A 19,918-nucleotide genomic window follows, 5' to 3' on the forward strand; every position below is an offset into this window, starting at 1 on the left:
TTGGCCGATTGTTTTTATTTGTATTTTTTACATAGCCTTTAAATAGCGGATATTTGAACGGCAGAGCAACGGATGTAGACAGATAATATTCTTCTTCCACTAAGTCAGGTTGCCTGTGGAATTCTAAAAGGACTTGCAATCTTCGATCCTTACAGACGCAGCCGTCGTCAGGACGTCAAGTACGGCAACCCCATCCGCCAGTGCAGAGGCTATAACTCCAATGGTGAGCAGACAGTAAAGGTTTCACTGGCACAACACACGCGGCGCAGCCCATGGTGTGTCCATTGACTGTATACGTTTCAAACGCAGCGATTTATTGACATGCTGCAAATGTTTGCTTCTAAGCTGCAAATATTTTACACAGGTCACGCCTTGTCTGACCTGAACAACTACATGAGAAATATTATGACAAAAGGTCCATTTTTCCACGAGGAAGCACTTGTTTAAAAAAACAAAACAAAAAAATATTGATTGTATTACTTTTACTTATTAGGATATATTATATATCTATCAATGCCTACATTTCTTTATTTGCTTTGTTTTCCAGCCAATAAGAATACTCTGGAGACAGTTCAGTATGGCGTGGAGGGCAGCACCACATTCTTGGAGTGCCAGGCAAGGTCCCCCCATGTTTCTCTCAAGTGGCATCTTCAGAAAGAGAACAGCGACAGGAGGAAAGAGGTGATATTATTATTTCGCCGATACTTTGGCAATATGACTTGGACTGCCTTGATCTCAAGCGGGACTGCTAACACCGCAATGAACAGTATATCTGTCTGTCTGTAGTATACTGCCCCCGTGTGGCCAAGGAGGGCACACCAGAAGGCGCAAACGGAGCAGGGTTCAAATGAATTGTCCTCATTTATGTCCCTCCCAGATTCGCTCGGAGGGCCGCATCCTGAAGACGGACCAGGGCCTCCTCATCCGCTCCCTGCAGCCGTCGGACAGCGCCGTCTACCAGTGCACGTCCACGGAGAAGAACTTCAAGCACACGCTGGTCAAGCTGCAGCTGGTGGTGCTCTCCAGCCGCACCGTCAACAACGTTCTGGTGGAGACGGGCGCGCCGTCCCTGGCCCTGGCCCCGCTGCAGTCCAGCGCCTGGACGCCGAGCGCCGGCCAGTACAAAGACCTGCTGACCATCCTGAGCCAACCGGAGATGGGCCTGATCAACCAGTACTGCCAGGACTACTGGCAGCTGGGGGACGGCGGCGGCGGCGGCGGCGGCGGCGGCGGCCTGGGGGACGGCAAAGCCAAGAGTCTAAAGGAGCTGAAGGAGCAGAAGAAGCCGCGCAACCGCCGGCATCGCGACGACGAGACGAGCCCCGCCGAGACATGAGGAGCCGCAAACAACCAGCCGCGAGCACCTCCCTAAACGCTACACTATCCCGCCGATGTTCAGGAGTGACTCATAACGGACGCAATACAGCAGAAAAGACAAAAACACAATATTTATTGTAGGTTGTAAAAAGTCATTCTTTGTACCCATCTAGGGAAAAAAAACGTTTTTTTTTTTGTGAATAGGAAGCTGTTGTTATTATTCTAATGTTCTGGTTAGTGTTGCTGACGATGTGTATCATGTTGAGGATTAGGTCTTTTTTCTTTTTTTTATGTTTGGTGTTTTGGGAGCATCCACGCAAACGGACGAGGACTGAAAGCGGAACTTGGACAAGAACGCTCCTCTCGAAAGCTGTTAAAAGACGGCACAGAAAGAGCATTTTTCAGGACCACGCAAACGCCCGCTGACTTCATGTTCCAGCGCCCGCCCTAATTCCTAATATTACATTCTTACTTAACACACCCCGCACCACAGGATAATCTCTTATGGTAATGTTTTGGAAGCATCTAACAATCAGGGCTTTGCTGAGTTGGACCGCAAAAAGGGTTAGGAAAAAATGCTTCAATTCTGTCTGATTATCGTTATGTTTGTAGCCCGCTTCAGTTCATCTTTCCATCTAAATGCATCTTCAACAACATGCGATCATTGTACTGGGGGACAAACTGTCTTTCAATCTTGTCTCCAAAATGCAGACTCCAGTAGGCAGCTATTCTTGAGGGAGTGGGGGGGACAAAAACAAAGCAAAGGACTTTCTGTCGCCAAACACGGACAAAAGTATTGGGAGATGTCTCTTAAAGGGGATTTGTTTTTTCTTATTTTCTTTTTTTAGTTGAGGCGGGACCGTCGTAAACCCTCTTTGAGCAATGGAAATTGAAATGGAATGGTATTTCCACTATACCTCTTTGATTCTTTTGGGATTTTTTTTTAAACACCTTAGTTTCCTCTGAGATATTTGGGACAATTCTAACCTTCCAATTTTGTGGAGTCTATAAAAGATTGACGTGGGGCACAAAATATTGGCGGCGGGGGGAGAAAAATGTCTTCACAGTAGTGCGTGTTGTCGCGCTTCCTGAGTGACAGATAGCGGCCACATGTCCCAACATTTTTGTCTGTGTGGGATCTGTGGTATATGCGATGTGGTCATGAAAGTGTGGGGGGGGGGGGGTACATTTTGATATGGATTTGATATGACACACACAAGCACATATGCTCACACACTAATACATACACTCTCCAACGAGCACACAATTAGATACGCACACGGTGGCACACACACAGACACTTAACACACACGCAAGCACTCACCAAACACAGCCGATCGAACATTTTCTGGGGCACTTTTGGCCGCACACAAAGCGGGGGGCACATGCCCCCCCCGGGCCCCCCAAGGTTCTGCCCGCCTCTGACGCACACACATGCACACATAGACAAGCGCACACAGACGCGAGCCCACCAAACACACACACATCCGGTCACGAAAGGGGGCGATTGCAGTTTGATGTGGCTTATTTTCATTTTATAAGTTCAACTTTGCATTCCTGCCGCTTTTCACGCTTTGTTGTCCAAATTGCGCCGCCGGTGCGACTGAATGATATCAAGAGTTATGATTCATTCATCTTTGACTCATTCATATACAGTACCATTAATGGGGGGGGGGGTCATAGAAAAGGTACAACCATACGCAGTTTTGGCAGGGTGTCTTTTGGTGGTGCATGGCATGTACAGTGTGTGTATCCAGTGTTTGTCTAAAAAGAGGCTCTGTTCCTGTGAATGTCGGTGAATGTCTTTCTCATTGTGGGAATATAGAAATAATATCAAAGGGAAAAAAAAAGAAAAAAGAATATGGGCTCCGATTTTTTTTAAGAGAGTGTTGCAGTCCAGATTGTACTTATATTTGAAATTTTATTTTCTGTGTTTTGCAGACTTCCCTTGGGGTCATTGGTGCAAAGTAATGACTGATAGGATGCGCACTTGTTATAATGACTCGTGAAAAAAATAATAATAATATTAAATCTTCCCCATCAATGTTGCTGACTAATAAATAAAAGCTCTATATTTTATAATAACAAATGCGCTCTTGTGTTTGCCATTTGGTGGGGTTGGAAATTAGGTTTTGGGTTTCAAATTAGGATGTAAAGGTTTGAGTTTCAAGACAAATTTATGGTTGAAATTAGGGTTTCAAACTACAGTTTGGGCTCCTAATTAAGGTTTCAAAACCAGGGTTAAGAGTTTCAAGGCGTGATTATGATGTGAAACTATGGTTTGCGCCGCAAATTCGGTTTCAAGAGGAAGGCATGGTTTCAAGGCAGGATTAGGGTTTGTAGCAAAAGTTAGGGTTTCAAATTTGGGTTTCCTGCCAGGGTTAGAGATTCGAATGATGGGCTGATGCCTGGGTTATTGTTTCAATAATTAAAGAGATTTCATGATAAAATACAAAACAACAAAGATGAATTTTGTGCGAGTATGAAAGGGGGGTTGGTCTCATACACACACACACACACACACACACACACACAATTGCAGCCGTCCATAATTGAAAGTGAGTAGATTAGGATACTTAACCAGCCTCAGATTAAGGTCAATGACATTTGTGGGGTGAACCCACAAAGCTCTTTAGACACTTCACACCTCCCATACAAACATACTCCACGTGTTAATAATGTTTATTAATAATAGCTATTTATTCAGATGACCGCCATTTAGGGTTTGAAGTAGAGGTTAGGGTTACAAATTAGGGTTTCAAGTCTGGGTTAGGGTTACAAGTGAGATTTTGAAGCCAGGATTGGGGTTTTGAATGATGGTTTTAAAACCAGGGTTAGGGTTTGAAGTACGGGTGGTAAATTAGGGTTTCGAGTAGGTTTTAGTTTTCCAATCGGGAGTTGAAGTCAGGTTTGCGGTTTTGAAAATTGGTTGGGGTTTTGAATTAGGGTTGTAAGTAAAGGTTAGGTTTTCCAATCATGGTTTCGAGCCAGGTTTCGAGTTTCAAGTTACGGTTTTAAAGTCAGGGCTTCAAGTTAGGGTGCCAAATTAAGGCATTAAGCAAAGGTTACAGTTTTACAATTAAGTTTGGAAGCCAGGGTTAGGTTTTCAAATTGGCCTTTCGAGTCTGGATGGGGTTCCAAATTAGGGCATCAAGCAAAGGTTAGCGGTTTCAAATTTGGATCTCAGGCCTGGGTTAGGGCTTCAAATTAGAGTTTCAAGACAATGTTTCGGGTTTGACGGCAGGGTTAGGGTTTCAAATTGGATTTTGAAGCAAAGATTAGCGTTTCAAGCTAAGGTTCGGCTTTCAAGGCGGAGCCGGGATTCGAACCCTGAACTTCAGCCCACGCTCAGTGCTCCTCCACCGCGCTGCCCACGTACGGAGCCGTCACGCGAGCGGCCTCATCGTAGATAAGCGCTTGAGCCGATGCTGATCTTCCGCTGAGCGCAGCAAAGTCCACTCAAGGCTCTCCATCTGGCTCACCTATGAACCCTCACCCCCCAACCCTTACCCTCAAACACTCCTGTCCTTGCTCCCCATTGGTCGGCCTCCCCGTCAGGTGGGCCGAGAGGACGCCGAGGAAAAATACTCCCCGATTTGCTTATCGGCGTGGAGTCAGACCAGAGGGCCGATCTGCTTCCGGCTTGTTCTCCTGAGCACGTTTGGCTTTGGCAGAGGGGCCCGAGCCGGGACCAGCAGCATGGGGGCGGGAGCCAGTGCCGAAGAGAAGCGCTCCAGGGAGCTGGAGAAGAAGCTGAAGGAGGACGCCGACAAGGACGCCAGGACCGTCAAGCTGCTGCTGCTAGGTAAAGTCCGCCAGCGCGCGGCTCGGACGTTACCCAAGGAACCTTGGCACGATTTATTTACATGATGAAGAGCGATTTCATTTCATTTCATTTCCACGAATGAACCGCACACTGTTGGGCGCCTCACTGTGAGACAAGTAGAACCGTCGGATCTTTCTCAGCCAATCAACGGGCAGCTAATGATGACGAACGTAATTAGAGGGGAATCTATGACCGTGTCATATCATATATATCATATCATATTATATTATGGAAAAACTATATCACGTACAATCATTTTCTGGCAGTAACATTTGGGATTTCCAAGTATTTCGATGAGGGGGGGAAATGAAAAGTTGCATTGTATTGTTAATCGCAGAATGCAACAAAAAAATATTATAATGTACTACAGTAGGGTTCCATATCCTTCAGTGTTTCAATTTAAAAAAAACAAGTGAAAATTGCACGTCGAGTTGTAATATTAATAAAAGATGAAATCAAATTTGAATTTACATTTTTTAATTTTAGTTTAAAAAAAAAAAAAAAAAAAGGTATTATAAAGGACAATAATTTTCTGTCTGGAACATTTTGTAAATATTCCAATTTAAAGTTGTATTGTATTGTTAATTAGAAAACTAAATTAAAAAGTTTGAAGAAAAAAAATGAATAATTTTCTGGCCTTAAAATCTTACAATTTCCAAATTGAAAAAAAAAAATAATTCTCGTTCATTTAAAATAATCTATATTTTGGTGTTTGAGTAGTAATTGTTTAAAAAATATGAAGTTAATGTTTCAATTTTCCTTTTATTTCTTTCTTTCCCCAATAAAGCATTTTGGTCATTATTTTCTCATCAACTAATTCAGCTCAATTGTATTTTGTCTGATCAAATGTTTTTGTTTTTTTTACTAAATGAAATACTGTATGTTTTTTTTTACTAAATGAAATACTGTATCTCCTTAGCCGTGACGTGATAGCAAGGTTCTACGGCCTGATAAATTAAATTAAATTCAAATGATTAAGAATGCATACTGTAACATGGAAGCCTTCCATCGTACGACGGTCAGTGTGATCGTCATGGCGATGTAGGTCAGGGACAAGAGGAGGAGTTTTGTCCTGACATCAGCTTTGGAGCAGATTAGATGTGTCATAAGAAGCATTATGAATACCGTCATTATCATCATTATTCCCGAGTAATGTATTAATATTACATTTGTCATATCTTTTTTTCCCCAGTAATGATGTCTATCTTGTGTCATGTAGGTGCTGGCGAATCAGGAAAAAGCACAATTGTCAAACAGATGAAGTAAGATTTTTTTTTTTTTTAGTTTTCCACATGGTAGAAATATCAAGGCATAAGACACTTCATTAGGTACACCCAGTCATGTGATCCAAGGGAATGATTGGTTGACTTTTTGCTCTGTATCACAGTGGGAGGTGTTTGTAATATTTTGGTTATTCAAATTTTGTGTATGTATCCTCGACCGGTGGCTGATGCTAAAGTGCGACGCTTTTATCGCTACACTATGAACGTTGGCAGAGCATGGCATGAAAGTTCGATGATCATTTCGAGGATTGGACATGAAAAGGGGCCTGGAAAGTTAGGGACAAAATGAATGAATCCGCTCCCGACACCAGTTTCACTGATCAACACAAAATTCGGGAGACATGTCTACTGTAACAGGACGCACACACAAAATTCTCAAGAACCCATGGCTGAAATTGACCAGGAAGTCAACCATTTTAGTTTGAAGCACGCGTTTTCGCACGCTTCCAACAAATTTGGGCTAATTGTGAAGGTGTACCTAACGAGGACGCTGGTGAATTGTTCATCGGGCCACAGATCCAAAGTCTCTTTTTCTTGAATCTGTAGAATTATCCACCAAGATGGCTACTCTCTGGAAGAGTGCCTGGAGTTCATCTCGATCATCTACAGCAACACCCTGCAGTCCATCATGGCCATCGTGAAAGCCATGACCACGTTCAGCATCAACTACGGCCACCCTGATCAGCAGGTGGTAGAACAATACGCCGTACAACGCCACGGGCATGTTCCGTTGCGTTAAGCCGGTTGTTTCGGTTTGGTTTTATTGAAGGACGACGCCAGGAAGCTGATGCATCTGGCAGATACCATCGAGGAGGGCACCATGCCCAAGGAACTGTCTGACATCATCCTGCGCCTGTGGAAGGACTCGGGCATCCAGGTTAGCTTCGACCGGGCCTCCGAGTACCAGCTGAACGACTCGGCAGGATAGTAAGTATGCCTAGCTCCAAAACTAAGCTTAAAGTTGTAAAAACAGCCAATGAGCTCCTTCCCTTATGTCTCTCTCTTAGCTACCTGAACGACCTGGAGCGCCTGATCCAACCGGGTTACGTGCCCACTGAGCAGGATGTCCTGCGATCCAGAGTGAAAACCACCGGCATCATCGAGACCCAGTTCTCCTTCAAGGATCTCAATTTCAGGTGAGAGGGAAGAACACTCCAGAGTGTCAAAAGCATCGACGTCACGAACTAGCACCTTCTTCCAAAACTTTGCTCTGGGCTAGAATCTTCTCTGGGACTAAAATATTTTCTTGGGAACAGAAACTTCTCTTGAGATTAGAACCTTCTCTGGGGACAAGACCCTTCTCTCAAGACTAGAACCTTCTCCCAGGACTCGAACATTTCTGGGGACTAAAACCTTCTCTAAAAACTAGGACCTTCTATCAGGACTAAAACCTCTTCTCAAGACTATAACCTTCTCTCAAGAGTATAACCTTCTGTTGGGACTAAAACCTCTCAAGACTAGAAGCTTCTCCCAGGACTATAACCTTTTCCGTGACTAGTACCTTCTCTCAGGACAAGAACGTTCTCTTAGTACTAGAACCTTCTCAAGACTAGAGCCTTCCCTGGGGACTAGGACCTTGACTTGAGTCTTCTCTGGGCCACATCCAAAATGGCAAAGAAACGATCATATGGCAGCAGTGTAATGTATATGTCTATAGTCCCAAGTACTGTTTTCCTGATCTCTGTTTCTGGGCCTACTCGCAGGATGTTTGACGTAGGCGGCCAGAGGTCGGAGAGGAAGAAATGGATCCACTGCTTCGAAGGGGTCACGTGCATCATTTTCATCGCCGCTTTGAGCGCCTACGACATGGTGCTGGTGGAGGATGATGAAGTGGTGAGAGGCTTGGACATTGCTTGGATAAGGTTATTGGGTTCCTAAAAAGCGGGATACACGCACTACTTTTAACATCTTAATCGATTATTGACACGGGAGAGACTCCGCACAAAACGGGGGTGGAGTGTTCTTGTAGCATCTGTTGTAAGTGAGATGACCAACACAGCACAGATTCAACAATAATATCTCCACTGAGAATCGAATCTCCTGTCCAAAATCCATGAGTAAATCAGTTTAGAAAGATAAGTTTGCCATGGTAAATATTGAACAGCTTTAACATTTACGATTGCCGTCCTCTAGACCAGAGATCTGATAGTTGCGCCTTTGATGAAAGAAGGGCAGGGGGAATGCTCAAATTCGGTCCGATTATCGGCAAGATGTACCATTTACAATTTGGTGAGAGTTTGGGGACTTTTTTGTCCATAGGTGTGAATGTGAGCGTGAATCATTGTTGTGTCCTGCGATTGATTGATAATCACTCCAGGGTGTGCTCCACTTCTCTTGCCAAAGTCTTCTTGCTTCAGCTAATTATGAATACATGAATGGATAGAACCAAATGTTTAAAGACGTTAACTAGAATAGCGCTCTGCAGCTCAGGGGCCTCCGCCAAGGCAATCTATTTTCTCCACAGAACCGAATGCACGAGAGCCTGCACCTGTTCAACAGCATCTGCAACCATCGCTACTTCGCCACCACCTCCATCGTCCTTTTCTTGAACAAGAAGGACGTGTTCGTGGAGAAGATCAAGAAGGCTCATCTCAGCATGTGCTTTCCCGACTACGACGGTGAGACCTTTGTAACGAAGTGCAAATACTTAAAAAAAACAATAGGGACCTCGCAGCGGTCGCTGCTCAGGCCCTCGGTACAGTACTGACCTTGCTTTTTCAGGTATCTACTCTTAACTAAGTACAGGGTGTGAGCACATGTGACAACCTGCACTCAAAAGTGTTCTTCGGTGTTGTCTCCTTGAGGTCCCAACACCTACGAGGACGCTGGTAACTACATCAAGGTGCAGTTCCTGGATCTGAACATGCGCCGAGACATCAAGGAGATCTACTCGCACATGACCTGTGCCACCGACACGGAGAACGTCAAGTTTGTGTTTGACGCCGTCACCGACATCATCATCAAAGAAAACCTGAAAGACTGTGGCCTCTTCTGAAGGACCTTCACACACGTGAGTCCCATTAGGCCGGGTTTCAAACAAGGCTTGGGGTTTTAAATGGTGATTTCAAGACAATGTTATGTTTTCAAATGAGGTTTTGAAGCAAAGTTTAGTGTTGGAACCTCAGGTTAGGATTTCAAATGAGGTTAGGGTTTGTTTCAAATTTGAGTTTCACAGCAAGATTAGGGGTTCAAATTAAGGGTTTGAATTCAAAATCCAGATTTCAAGTTTTGGGTTAAGATTTCTGATTCGTTTGAAGCCAAAGTCAGGGTTTCAAATTAGGGGTTCAATCCTAGGTTAGGGCTTCAAATGAGGGTTGAAAGCCAAAAGCAGGGTTTCAAGTTAGGTTTTCAGAATTGACAGCCCATCTTTTTTTCTTTTTTTCTTTTTCTTTTGTTTTGCAGGATCATGTAATAATCCTCTCTGCGTAACACGACATCTACCGAGGACAACAAAGTGTCCCCTCAAAACATGTGTAACAAGTCGTAGCTTTGACTCCTGTGGACAGAACAGAGACTAAAACCCAGCAGAATTCCCTCCAGTTGAGGTTTTGGATTTTTGACTTTAGTGGAGCTAACTTGTCCTGGGAGGCTACGCAAAGTATAGCAAAGAGTTTTCAATCAGAAACTTCTCTCTCCGAGATGCACATACTGTATGCACTTGGACCTCTGTTAGACTACTAATGGCTTTGTATGACAATGGCGCAGATTTGTCTTTTAGATGTAAGAACGATTTCAAAGTGAAGACGCGCAACACGGACGAGTGCTAAACAGGCCCGTGCCGACATCAGCGCTGTGTCAAGCTCGACTCCGCTATTAAAGCTTCTGTAGAGAACAGACTGTGTGTCCTTTATTTATTATTGTTTTTAGTCTTCATTCAAAAGGCATCCAAACGCTTCATCTATCATGATCATTTCAAGGGCTCCCCCTCCCTTCTCCTGCAATGGACTATTCCATGTTCTTACCTGCACATGTGCAGACTTGATTGAGGAAAATGAAGAGGCGAGAGGAAAATAACGGTTTGATCAAAACCACCAAATGTCTTAACCTTTTTTAGCCACGTGCGTAAACCGACGACAAGAGCCAGATGCTCTTGCCAGTTGTAGTAGCGCTGCTGTCCATGTCAACTGAGGAGGATGCGGTAGACACGAGTGACACTTTTCATCACATCCCAAAAATGTGAGCATTCAAGCGCTCAAAAATGGTTCATTATGTTAAATGTTCATTAACGATTTCAGTAAAAGTGCTGGTATCATTCACTTGTCAGATAATAATCCTAAAGAAGGATTTTAAGAACTTTACCTTGCTGATTAAACGGGACATTTGTCTTATTGAATTCATGATAAACAATAAAACATCATTTCAAACCAGGGTTTGAAGCCAAAGTCACAGTTTCAAGTTAGGGTTTCAAATTAGGCTTCCAAGATGGGTTTAGGGTTTCAATGTAACTTTTTAAACCTTGATTAGGCTTTGAAGACAGAGTACGGTTTCAAGACAAGATTAGTGTTTCAAGTTAGGGTTTGAACCCAAAGTCAGGGTTTCAAATTGGGGTAGCCAGGGGTAGAGTTTTAAATTAGGGTTTGGAGTTTGGGTTAGGGCTCTGAATTGGAATTTGAAGCAAAAGTCTGCCTTTCAAATTAGGGTTTTCATTTAGGATAGCAAGCCTGGGTTAGGGCTTCAAATTGGGGTTTGAAGCCAAGGGTAGGGTTTCAAAATGATGGGTTTAAAGGGTGAGTTGGGGTTTTAAAGTAGGGTTTTAATCCAAGGGGAGGGAGTCAAAATATGCTTTAAAGCCAAAGTCAGGGATTGAAGTTAGTGTTTCAAGCCTGGCTTATGGTTTCAAATTAGGGTTTGAAGGCTACAAGCCGAGGGTTTCAAGTCTAAGTTAGGGTGTCAAATTAGGGTTTGAAGCCAAAGTCTGCATTTCGGGTTTGGGTTTCAAGTCTGGGTTAGGGATTCAAATCATCTCTGTGTCTGTACAATTGTAGAACCCAAAAATAACAGATGCACAATCAACGGTGTTCCGGTTCCTCTGCAGCAACTTTAATCAGCAAATTCAAAAAAATGTGCCACATAAAAAAACGAATTCTAATAATAATAATAATAATAATACCTTATGGCATTACAGGCAATAACTATGTTACCTTGTGAGATTGTTCTTGTTCCCCCCCCCCCCCCCGCCCCCCCTCTCTTTAAACCCTGAGACAATTATAGCAGGTATGAAGCAATTACAACAGCTCAGTCCACTCCTCATAAATCAGAAAAAAAAGCAGCTTAAGAAAATGTTCACGTAAAAATATATGGCTTGAATTAGTAGTTGTAAACATCTGTACACGGATTAACACGTGCGGATTAACACAAAAACGACTGAAGGCACTTTAAAAACAGTGGTCAAAAATGTAGTATGTGTTACCATTTGATGATTACACCCAAGACATGAAAAAGCAAGATGACGACGACGTAAGCGGGCGCAATTTAAAACGGGAGCGCAGCCCTTGTGGGAAAAGTACAAACAGGCACTGAACGTTTCACGCTGTGATAGAAGAGGTGTTGTTCTGGTTTTTTCGGAATACATCCTCATGCGCAAAGACACGTGCACACGCACACACTCTCTTAACACTTGAAATTGGCTCACAGATCTGGGAAGTGGCGGTCCAGCGGGAAAACCTCTCGGTGCACGTTATAGTCATATTGCGCCCGAGCGAACGGGACTCAGAGCAGCCCGACCATTTGATCGATCTGCCTCATGTAGACGCTCTTCAGCGGCAGAGTGTAGCGCCGCGCCTCGGGGATCCGGATGCACTGCGCGGGAGTGGGGCCAAGATGGGATCATGGAATATTTCTTATTTACAATCGATGAGTCGAGCAGTTACCACATCGATTATTCCAGTAATTGGATGGAAATTGATTTTACGTTATTAAACCAATACCACTTTTTTTTTAAAAAAAAATTCAATGTAAATGCTAAATATGCTATTTTAATAGAAATAGTATTTCATTAATAATAATGAAACATTATTATAATTGTTATCATTACAACCAATGAAAAATAAAATATTTTGTTCTCATTATTATTAAAATTCAAAAAATTGTGCCACTGAAAAGGTTTTGAAATGCTACCTATACCATTATTTTTCTTGTTTTAATAATAGTAATAATAAGGTGATGATGATTGTTATTGTTATTAAAATAAAACAAAATAAGCATAAAGATGCTTTTCAACTGCTGATACCATTATTAGATTTTTTAAATGCTAATAACTAAGATTATTATGAAATATAAAACAAATTATTATTGTCAACTATTACTATAACTATTATTGACGACTACTACTACTATAACTTTAACCATCCATTTGTGTTTCATCCATTGTGTTATGAACTCATATTCACCGTCTGCAATCAAAATGTGGCAAAGCTTGAGATTTACCATATTGAAAAAACAACAAACGCCAACGCTGCGATTCTTACATTGCTGCTGTTCCGGGACGGCTGCTCGATTCTTTCCGTCTGAGGCGGCACGTCGTCTTCGCGCGGACACTTGGCGCCCCGTCGTTTCTCCCGAAAGCGCTTGTCGACGGGCATCACGTGACCCTCTGTGGTGAAGATGTACTTGTTACCCAATTTGTGAAGCGGGTTGTCCTCGTCAAAAAGCTGCAGTTTGGGAGGGGGGGGGGAAAAAACCATTCAATCGGGTTTGAAGTTGTGTAATTGTCTCCTACAATGCATACCAAGTAAAGGTATTTGCAGGTTTCGCTGAGGAAGAAACTCTCCATGCGATCTTCTTTGGATTTGTGCACGACGTGATGGAGGGTGGCGTAGCCGCATCTGCAAATCATACACATCGCATCAACAATAAAAGAAAACAATAAAAGAGCAGGGACTAACGGGACCGCACGCACCTGACTTTGGTATTTTTTTCAAGGCTCTGAAGAATATCCATTCCAACGTGCAAGTAGAAAGGATTTTTGGTCGCCTGCAAAAGCAAATGCAAGAATTATATGAACAATAAATACAATTCATTGATCATTTTACACTTGAGACTATGTGAGTCCCAGGATGCACATGTGATGGAAACAATGAGTCCCGACCCGGGAACACGAGTCCCTGCAACTTATTATCACGGAATACAGATACAGTAATCCTCCGCTATATCACGATTCTTGCTTCGCAGTCCCGCTATATTGGGATTCCGCCCGACGCCCACCATACAGCATGTTTTATTTAAAAGAAATTAAAAATTTTAACGTGAACGTGTTGTAATCAGCACTTTTTTTTCTTTTTTCTATATTTCAAAATCTTTTTTTACATTAGAATATTTACAAATATGTTTTCAACAAATAATGGTAGTAAGTAAAACTCATATATTACTTTTAAATAGCAATTATTTGGATATATTGTATGTCAGATAAGTGACTGCGGGTTACCTGGTAGAGCAGATAGGTGGACTCCACCAGCTCGGGTCTGAGGGGGTAAAAGAGGACATCGGGAGCCTGCCGCTGCCAGTTGTACCTCTCTGGCAAAGCCCCGAAGCGTTTCCAGATGGCGTAGTAGAAAGCGTGGAGGCAAATGGCATTTTCCACATCACCATTTAGCACCTAAAACAAACAGCACAGCCCAAATTGTATTTCTTAAGAGTTTTCGCCCCCCCCCCCCAAAAATACAATTTTGCAGTGCTTTTGTGCGTACACACGCTGACCTGCAGCCCGGGAAAGAAGGCCTGCAGGGAGTCTATCCACGTGTTCATGATCTCCCCGCTCATCATGTTCACATTGACGTAGAGGGGCGGGTCGCCTTCTCCTTCGTTGCACGACTCTCGCCTACGGGAATGTCAAGAATAGGCTTGTAATGCAGCTAACCGGGCAAGCGACAAGACCAGAGAGTTTCGCTCGTGTTGTCAACGGGGGTCCCTCACCCTCGCCTCAGGTGGTTCTGGATGCTCTCGTAAGCAGCTTGGAACATGGCGTAGTCCTCCTTCTCGCCGAATAGGATGTACGACTTGAGCAGATACTCGTAGAAGGAGTCCATGCCGGCGCCCAGACCGCTCTGCTTGCCCACCCAGTGGCCCGTTTGGATGTTGACAATGTTGCCTGATCAGGCAAACGAATCACAACGCGACAAGTATGTACGTGGCGCTCCAAAATCTCAGGCCACGGACCACGTGGTCATCCCTCCTACGGACGCTTGGAGTCATCGCGTTTGCTGGCGCATTGTCAAACAGAGCAAGACATTTTCTCAACTTTAGATTGCTCAGTCATTTGTAAAAAATAGGAAATTGTGCACATTTGGACATAGGAGGATGTAAAACGGCTGCACTGATTTGGGGAATATTGGCATGGAAAATGTGGAATACTGAAAAATAGGGGAATTTTTGAATGTGGGGAAAAAAAATGCCACAAATGAGCTGAACATGTTTAAGTTGTAATGGTTGGAATCGGTTAACTACGGAGAGAGATGAAAGGATGAGTTAAATTTGGAAAAGAAAATATTCATTTCAGTGGGATTATTTTCATGAGAAATGTGGAACTTCAAGAAGAGTGGAAACTTTTGAACTTTTGTTGGGCGAAATGCTTCCAAAAATGATTTGTGAACACTGTACTGTACCTAGCAGACCAGTTTCGCTGTTCCTCAGCTTCCAAAGGGCTCGGACAGCTTGTCGGGCCACGGATTCAAACGTGGAGTCTCCGGTCAAGCGGCTCAGAATTCCAAACTCCACCAGCAGAGATCCGGCTCCCGCAGTACACGTCTCGTTAATGCTGCCGGACGGGACTCCGGTTTTTAGATTCACCTGCAATCCGAAAAAAGAAAATAAATATGAGCAATGACGAAGGGCGGACGTGAGGGCCGAGGTGCGTCCAACTCGCCCGAGGGTAGGGGATGCCCGTGCTGGTGTTCTCGAAGGCCGGCAGCAGGCGCACGGCCAGGTCGTGAGCCAAGTGCAGCAGCTGGTTATCGTAGCCCTCGAAGCTCACCCTGCCGAACGGATGCTTGGGGTCCGTGAGCAGAATGTGAGCCGAGATGAGGCTGCCTAAGATCCTTCACCAAACGAGACAAGTAACAATCATTCAAAGAGATGGATTGTGTGGGGTTTTTTCACATTTTAAAAGAATTCTCAGTCAGTCTGGGCAATAATGGCTTTGAAATACAATCTCAGATTTTTTTTCCCCCCCTCTTTGGTTGTAGAAAAATCAAATGTCAATGGCATTATTCAAAACAAGTTATTTTCCTCCCTTTGAAAAAGTTGCTTTATTTCTTCTGATACCAAACAAGCTTAGAAATTCTTTCTTGCCCACATAAATAATGTATTTCCCCCCCCCCACACAGAATAGAAAAAAAGTGCTTCTTTTTCCTTTCCACGGCTCGAAAGCACATACCTCGGGTCGAACGTTTCGAACATGTCGATAAATGACTGCTTTTGCAACATAAAATAGGTGATTGACTTCGTGATTGCCTTTCCAGTCATAAGCAAATGTGAAAATGATTTCACGCATTGCCCGTTTCTAATCACTTTTTTCAAAACCAGTCGCTGGAGGGCTCAGACATTTTGCCAAATTAGCAACACTGACTCTGCGCTTTTGGTAAGCATACAGTATGTAAAAGGCTTTTCCTGACTTTTGGGGTCAATTTTGAGGGTGAACAGAGCGAATTATACACGAGAAATTGCAGTGTATATACACTTGCACCTGAGGTATTCATGAAACAAAATGTGTATTATTGTGCCTGTAGTTTTGCAGCGTGTACCTGATGTTGGCCTCAAAAACCTGCACCGTCGAGTCCTTGTCAAAAGACACGGTGTCGATAACCAGCTCGACGGCCCGCCGGAACTCGGAGACATTTCCGAGCACCTGAGGGGAGGAACTCCGAATGAGATCTTTGGCTGCGTGGCATCATTCAAATTTCAAATAAAAAACAAACAAACAAACAAAAAACACACACAAGAAACTGCGTACTGAGAGAACAAAATGACTTACCAGTAAGGTGTCTAAGGCGTCAATGAGCGTTAGCGAGTAGTCTCCCAAAACGTCGTTGATGTTGATGTTGGAGCTGAAATTCAAGGCAAAATAAGCATAAACAATCATTAACAAAGCATGTATGCATTGGATAATTGATCTTTTTTTTCTTGATGATTTTTTTCTCGTTAAGAGTCGCGGGTGAGCTGGAGACTATATGCCAGGTGACTTTGGGAGAGAAAGAGTTGTAATGTAATATGCATGTTTTTGGAACAAGTTCGTAATCCGACAATCATTCAGGCACGGCACACAATGAACTAGTTTACGCGCCTCTTGCACGCTGACGTCTCATCATCTATTTAGTTCTCAGAGTTGTGTGTAACGCAAATATATACACACAAATACAGCGAGCACAGTGTAAACGCTTCTTGTTTGTCGAATGTGTTGTGTTTTATTCTTGTGTTCCAAAGACATTCAAAAATGAGTTTGTCAATGATGTTATGCTAGAACCCGTAGTGTCGCTGATCCAAACATGAGCTGTCACGACAGCAGTAATACCGAAAGAAGTGGCTATTTCTGGTATGTGCAATAAGTGAGGAGATTCTGGGTGGTTAACTCCCCCCCGTTATTCTCGTTATTGCTTGACAATAGACGGTACTTTTTTCATTTCAAATGAATCGACATTACGTTAAAGTAAGAGTAAGTTAGTATTCTAGGGAAAAAAATGTGGGCGATGGTGTGCAGTTCTACTTAAAGTTTAACACTATAAGTACTCAGTGTGCATTGAAATAGGCCCTCTGTTTGACTGTTTATGTTTTTTAACATTCCTGTATTGATAGTTGAATAAATAACACTTTCATTTACATGCTCAATCCATGAATGTTTCATATCAAAATTACCAGTATAATGTATGTGTATGCTACACCAGGAACACTGAATATTTTGGAGCGTCAACTGACACTTACAATGATATGCAGCCATGTCCCAATAAGATTCCCATAAATTGTTTTTTGTGCAACTCAAGACGTGTTTTTTTTTTTGTTTGTTTGTTTATTTATTGTAAATAGTCTTTGCTGTTACGATATTCTTCTTTGTTTAGCTAGGTCCACCGCTGACAGGTTAGGAACTTCGTCAGCTTGTTACTAGAGGTGCAACAATTAATGGACAGCTAATCGATTATCAAATTAATCAGCAACTATTTGGATAATTGATTCATTGTTTTGAGCTCTTGTTTAACTTGAAACTGTCAGAATCCTCAGAATTTCAGCCTCTGAACAGTAAACATTCAAGGATTTCTGTAGTCCTCCGCGAAAGCAGAACGCTTACCTTTGTGTTCAATCAAAACAACACATTTGCAAATTTGCTTTTACTCTTTTTGTCTATTTTTTGACGTTGCAGACCAAACCAGTAACTCAATCATAATCAATTTGTGCTTTTACATTTCCTGCAGTCCATTTTTTGGTTTTTTTGATAAAGTGACGGAAATAACATTTGTTTATGTAATTCTTTGATTCATCTGAAGGGAAAAAATAATCGTGAGTTGCAGCCCTCGTTGAGTCATAACGTGCAGGGCTCTTAATTATTCCCGTATTTGATTTGAAATGCAAATGATATAGACGTTACGCGTTATGTTCCAGCCCAAAATGACCTCTGGGAATTTTGTGGCCGACTCACGGGTTCTGTACGTCCGGACCCCTACCCTCGCAGTCAATTGGGTTGAGCTCGTCTTTGGGGAAAGCATATTTCATGTAGTTGTCATAACCAAAGTAGAACATTTCTCTGGCCTTCTCCTTCATGGTGGCTTTCAACGTGCCCGGGAAGGAGCTGTATCTGCGGACGTAGTCGTCCTTGTTGCCGTCGAAGAAGCTCAGGTAGGACCTCTTCGGGGACTCCCCCGCCACCTTGGCACACATCCCGGGGGTCTCCTCATGTTTGTAGCCGCTTATCCGCTGGGACCACGAGTCGCCGCCTTTCCTCTCCCCGGTCGAGGGCTCCTTGGCACCGCCGCCGTAGTGGCTGGTGCCCAAGCTAACATACGCGGTGAGTCCCAAGGCGAGCCACAAACTGACAGACAGTCTCAGCACGACCACACCGACTACTAGCGACCGCCATTGCATCTTTGCTCCGGCTCGCTGTTAAAACGCATAATTTGGGTGCGTACACCTGCGCGGAGAAAACGAAAGCGATTTCTTAAGCCGCAAGTTTGGTGGCTGCTGTGTCCTCGTCCACACGCTTCCTGTCAACAAACCAGCCCCTCCCAAGATCCGGGCCAGTGATTGGAGTTCTCACTGTGACGTTAACCTATTCCGTACAATGATTTGTCAGAAAAGCTGTCCATCACGTAAGCTGTGTTTCGACACTGCCGACGTGTTCAACATGCGAGCCAATAGGAAACAGCCAAATGCGTGACAGCTGTGAAACACGTTGCTTTCATTTACATCCGGGATCCCGGCACTTGGGGGTCCGCAAAATAATTTGCAATAAATTTTAACTTTGAACAATTTTTTAAAAAGTGCATACCTACATTTGGGGACCTGTGGCCAATGAGGCGAAATAAGCTAATTACTCCTTCCTACCTTACCTTTGGGCCAATTAAAAAGTTATGTGATTGCAATAAATCACATCAATCTGACATCCTTACATGAGTCAGTCACGTCATTGCTTTTCTTTTAATAAAATGCCTATTATTACAGAAAGAAAGGTGTGGGGGGTTTTCAGCAACAAAGGACGTACAATAAACGGTTCCATTTTTTTTTCTCAAGAGAATAAAGGTGTCTTTTCCGGAATAATAGACGTATTATTAAGAGAATAAAGTTGAATTTTTTTGAACTTTTTTCCCCTGGTTAAAAGTTTATTTTAATATTCTTGTAATATCTGTTACCCTTGCGTGGGGTCCGGTTAGGGCGGGGCCTGGTGATTGGTGGTTGTGACGTCAGCAAAAAATGAAAGCGCCACATCAAACTCATTTACTGCCAGCCTTCCCAGTAGTGATGGGGACGGCGGTTCTTTTGAGTGTACTGAATTCGTTCAAAATAGTCATTAACCGAATCGTTCAGTTCTTTTTTTTTCACCAAATCATTCAAGTGCTTCCTCACTCATTTAATGATCCATCCCCGAGGTTCACGCAACACGTTCACCGAAGGACTATGCGTTGTTGTTGTCATGTATTGTAAACTAGGAAAGGTCGGGGGGAAAAGTAATTAAAAAATATAAATAAATAAACTCATCTACCCATCTCTCTCTCTGTAAGATCTGGCCCCCGGGCCACCAGTTTGACACCTCTGCCTTTGCGTGTCTTGAGAAGTGCTATAGAAGTTTAATGTGTTGTTATTATTAATATTATGAAATAAAAAGCTTTAATAATCGCATTAGAGACACATGGAATTATATGTATGTGTACGTCAAAACATGTATTATTCATTTACATTTATTTTCAATATGTGTGCTTGTTTTCATGTGCTTGACTGGCTCAACATTAGCCGTTAGCTTGAAGAAACGGCTGCTAGTGAAAGCTATCCCCACGTCAGGACTTGCGCTTAAAATCAC

General features: G+C 43.1%; 3 protein-coding genes across 4 annotated transcripts in view; 2 read left to right on the plus strand and 1 right to left on the minus strand.

Moving 5' to 3' along the window:
- sema3fa (sema domain, immunoglobulin domain (Ig), short basic domain, secreted, (semaphorin) 3Fa) overlaps positions 1 to 3,361 on the plus strand; it is a 59,676-nt gene extending 56,315 nt beyond the window's left edge. For both annotated transcript variants that reach the window (XM_061783845.1, XM_061783846.1), the window contains 3 exons: positions 156 to 223; positions 548 to 681; positions 878 to 3,361. In XM_061783845.1, the coding sequence (XP_061639829.1) occupies positions 156 to 223; positions 548 to 681; positions 878 to 1,336 (661 nt within the window). In that variant the 3' untranslated portion in view covers positions 1,337 to 3,361. The remainder of the gene's footprint in view (positions 1 to 155; positions 224 to 547; positions 682 to 877) is intronic.
- A 1,483-nt stretch (positions 3,362 to 4,844) lies between these two features.
- Positions 4,845 to 10,260, plus strand: gnat1 (guanine nucleotide binding protein (G protein), alpha transducing activity polypeptide 1). Its single transcript, XM_061783848.1, has 9 exons — positions 4,845 to 5,122; positions 6,363 to 6,405; positions 6,973 to 7,114; positions 7,196 to 7,353; positions 7,434 to 7,562; positions 8,130 to 8,259; positions 8,891 to 9,044; positions 9,231 to 9,436; positions 9,829 to 10,260. The coding sequence occupies exons 1-8, from the start codon at positions 5,017 to 5,019 to the stop codon at positions 9,419 to 9,421; spliced, it is 1,053 nt and encodes a 350-aa protein (XP_061639832.1). The 5' UTR covers positions 4,845 to 5,016; the 3' UTR covers positions 9,422 to 9,436; positions 9,829 to 10,260.
- A 1,184-nt stretch (positions 10,261 to 11,444) lies between these two features.
- edem1 (ER degradation enhancer, mannosidase alpha-like 1) lies at positions 11,445 to 18,622 on the minus strand. Its single transcript, XM_061783847.1, has 12 exons — positions 18,047 to 18,622; positions 16,394 to 16,466; positions 16,164 to 16,267; positions 15,287 to 15,458; positions 15,027 to 15,210; positions 14,338 to 14,512; positions 14,122 to 14,242; positions 13,850 to 14,020; positions 13,325 to 13,398; positions 13,154 to 13,250; positions 12,894 to 13,076; positions 11,445 to 12,225 (listed from the first exon to the last, which is right to left on the minus strand). The coding sequence occupies exons 1-12, from the start codon at positions 18,487 to 18,489 to the stop codon at positions 12,136 to 12,138; spliced, it is 1,887 nt and encodes a 628-aa protein (XP_061639831.1). The 5' UTR covers positions 18,490 to 18,622; the 3' UTR covers positions 11,445 to 12,135.
- Between the last annotated feature and the right edge of the window lie 1,296 nt (positions 18,623 to 19,918).

The sequence above is a fragment of the Phyllopteryx taeniolatus genome, chromosome 9 (assembly GCF_024500385.1).
Source record: "Phyllopteryx taeniolatus isolate TA_2022b chromosome 9, UOR_Ptae_1.2, whole genome shotgun sequence".
In the NCBI taxonomy this organism is placed as follows: domain Eukaryota; kingdom Metazoa; phylum Chordata; class Actinopteri; order Syngnathiformes; family Syngnathidae; genus Phyllopteryx; species Phyllopteryx taeniolatus.